Source organism: Condylura cristata, unplaced genomic scaffold (genome assembly GCF_000260355.1).
Source record: "Condylura cristata isolate star-nosed mole 26May11 unplaced genomic scaffold, ConCri1.0 scaffold00005, whole genome shotgun sequence".
NCBI lineage: Eukaryota > Metazoa > Chordata > Mammalia > Eulipotyphla > Talpidae > Condylura > Condylura cristata.
Genome location: NW_004567106.1, coordinates 25,172,266 through 25,175,444, shown reverse-complemented (window position 1 = coordinate 25,175,444; position 3,179 = coordinate 25,172,266). Strand labels below are relative to the sequence as shown.

The 3,179-nt window shown below is 37.3% G+C and overlaps 1 protein-coding gene across 1 annotated transcript in view; it reads right to left on the bottom strand.

The window, feature by feature from the left end:
- Window positions 1-453: 453 nt before the first annotated feature.
- Window positions 454-3,179, bottom strand: part of NPY (neuropeptide Y) — a 7,535-nt gene continuing 4,809 nt past the window's right edge. The window contains exons 3-4 of the mRNA XM_004676779.2: window positions 2,529-2,609; window positions 454-654 (exon numbers count right to left, since the gene is read on the bottom strand). Of these exons, the coding sequence (XP_004676836.1) occupies window positions 630-654; window positions 2,529-2,609 (106 nt within the window). The 3' untranslated portion in view covers window positions 454-629. The remainder of the gene's footprint in view (window positions 655-2,528; window positions 2,610-3,179) is intronic.

Genomic DNA, 3,179 nt, shown 5'->3' with positions numbered 1-3,179 from the left:
AATTTTTTCCAAATGTTTTCTCCTATTCAAAGTTTCCAAACATGGCAAGTTCTAAATTACAAGTTTTTGTTTAATAACCTCTCTCTACACCATGGATGAGCAAAGAGAAATACCTCTGACTTTAACGCAAGCTATTGGGCATAAAAACTTTCTTCTGGGGCATGCTTTCTTATTGGTCATGTAGCTTTAAGTCAGTTTCCAAGAATTTATAAATGATGTTAAGTAAGCATTTAACTATGTTTTAATTGTTACACACACACGCGCGCGCACACACACACACACATACACACCTAAGTCTTAGTCATTACAAGTCATTGTATATCTTCTTCAGTCACTGCTTTAACATTGGCAGAAGAAACTTTGAATCTGCTATTTGAGGAAGATTGTAATTTAATGGAGTAAATTATAATTGTTATCACAATTGCAACAACAGATTTTTCATTGAGGAACATACACCTTTGAATGCATGGTACTTTATTTAGACACACATATATACAATGACGAAGGGAAACTCTGCACTGTTGAGCAGAGGGGCTGCATGCATTGGGAGGACAGGCAGATTCTAGTTTTAATGGGTGAAATACGGGAGGAAAAGTAGGCTAAGACAGGAGAGCAAGTTTCATTTCCCATCACCACATAGAAGGGTCTTCCAGCCTGTCAAACAGAAGAAGCAAATAATGTAAGAGAAGCTTCCCAACTTCCTCCGAGGTTTGCATGAGGAAACATCCCATTTTGAACTGAAAGATGATCAGAAACTGGAAAGACTGCTGTAGGCATTCTAAACTGGAGGCCACGTAGAATATTAGAGTGGAGACGGGGATAATGTGCAAAGACCCAACTGAATAGCTTTCACTCATGTTAAGGATTTAAAAGACTACATTTATCAAAGAAGCCAAAGAACTCTGTAACATTTCTGAAGAAGAAAACTACAGGAATCTCACAAAACTGTAACAAGAGAGTTATTGTTACCGAACTCTGAATATGCTTCCTTTGTTTCCCTGCATAGCTTTGTAGTAGTAAGATGCTATTTATTAAGCTACACAGAATGCCTTTAAATAAAATGGTATTCACAGGCACTTCAAGGCTTTCAAGTTTCGTCTTGTAACTGCCCATGACTGAAGCTGCCAATCAGTGCAATTAGCTTTATCTCATACACCAACTGTGCAAGTTTGGGCCACAAAATGAAAAGCAGAAGCAAGCTACAAGTAGGTCTAGGTGGTCCTTTTTCTAACCCTAAATTAATCTAGCTTATCCTACACTTTTTACAAAGGCAATCACATAAGCCTGTCGATGAGACATGAAAAAATATTGACTGACTGGTACTTAAAAACAACCCTTACTATCTCAGTGAGCTGGAAGACAATTAAAAAGAAATAAAAAACAAACAAACAAAAAGAAATAAAAAAACAACTTTTGTGAATTTTCTACCTGCTTCCCTTGCATTTTCTCTTCTATCTAGGCTGGCAATTCCATAGGCATGAGCATTGGAATTTTGTCCCAGTCCAAATGGCTTTTCAGAGAAAGCCTATCTGAGTCTAGATTTGAACCCATCCTCCTTTCTGGAAAGAACTGAGGTTGTGCCAAAGGGAAGGTAGGTTGTTGAGCTGGTCCAGTCTTCTAGTTTGATCTCTCAGAACCTCAATGAAGAGTGACACTCGTCACATTCACTGAGCAAGTGTTCTAGTGACCTCTTCTGGGGAACTTGGTTCTTGACTGCATGCAACTCTGGACTGAAGACAGACAAGCTACCAAAGAAATGGATGCACCATGTGTGTGGGTAGAGGCAGGAAACAAAGGACAAAAGAACCAGGGATTTACAAAAACAGGGAGGTTCAGGTTATTTTCAGCAGCACTTCTTGTCCAGAGGCACACTTCTTGTCCAGAGGCACTGGAGAATCCTAGCCCAGTGGGTGACAGTTACACATTAGTAGGCATTTCTACCCATCATACTCCAGGAAAGCCCCTAGGCTGCAGATAGAACCCTAAGAATAACCTGTCATTCAATCCTCATTCACTGAATGCAAAACATTTCCAACTGACATCAGCTGAGCTAAAATATATCCACACCACGATTTATCTATAGCTTCATGCAAAATCAAGAAGACTAGAGTGGATACATGAAGGACATTTCCTAGGATATCTCGATAGCTAGTTTTTACATAAATGTGCAAAAACTAAAGATTGCCCAGCCAAAGATGATGACTGGTCATTTTAGTGTAGAAAGGGGGACTCACTCTTCATTCCCTCAATTCTAACAGAAGTTTTCTACAGACTAACTTCTGAGGTAAAAAATGTCAAAGGTACACCAAACAATATGGGTAGGTAATATTACCCCACTGAAGTTTAGAGATTTGCAAATAAGTGTGTGAAAAGAAAGCCATTCCCTGTGCCCATCTATGCCTTAATCCTACTCTGTTTGGAAAAGTCTCATTCCAACACCTTCCAGAGGCAGCCTTCTCTTGACCTCACCCCCACCCCCTACCCCCAGGCCCCTTAGTTCTGCAACAATGGCCCCACTCATTTCATACCTAGTTCTGGGAACATTTTCTGTGCTTTCTCTCATCAAGAGGTCTGAAATCAGTGTCTCAGGGCTAGACCGTTTTCCATATCTAAAAAAAAAAGGAAAGAAAAATCCTTTAAAGCAAGTTTATAATAACCATAACAATCTTTGGAAATAAAAAAGATAGCCTGTCATATAAACATAATTTCTAGTTGACCATCTGATAATATGCAACCCAGGCATATGAGGACTAATTTTCATAAACATAAATATAATTTGAAGTTAAATATATATATTAAAATGTGCTTAAATACTTAAAAAACAGCATAATATTTAAACACAAACCAAATTTCTGTCAAATCCTTGACTTTTATATGTTACCATAAGCAGTATGTGTTATACAGATATACTTCATTAACTAGGTGAGAGATGTATAAAAATACATCAAAGTATAATTCCAAACTAGTTTGGATATTAGTTAATTGGATATAGTTTTGATGTTATACAGTAGTTTAATTCTAAGCAGATAGTTTTGATGATATACAGTAGTTTAAATCTAAACAGAGAGAATAAATTACATTTGATCCATCTCTGAATCAACTTATGAATAGTGGCTAAGTGTGTGTGTGTATCATTGTTGTCTAATAAAATAACAAAAATGCCTGGCTATTTAAATTAA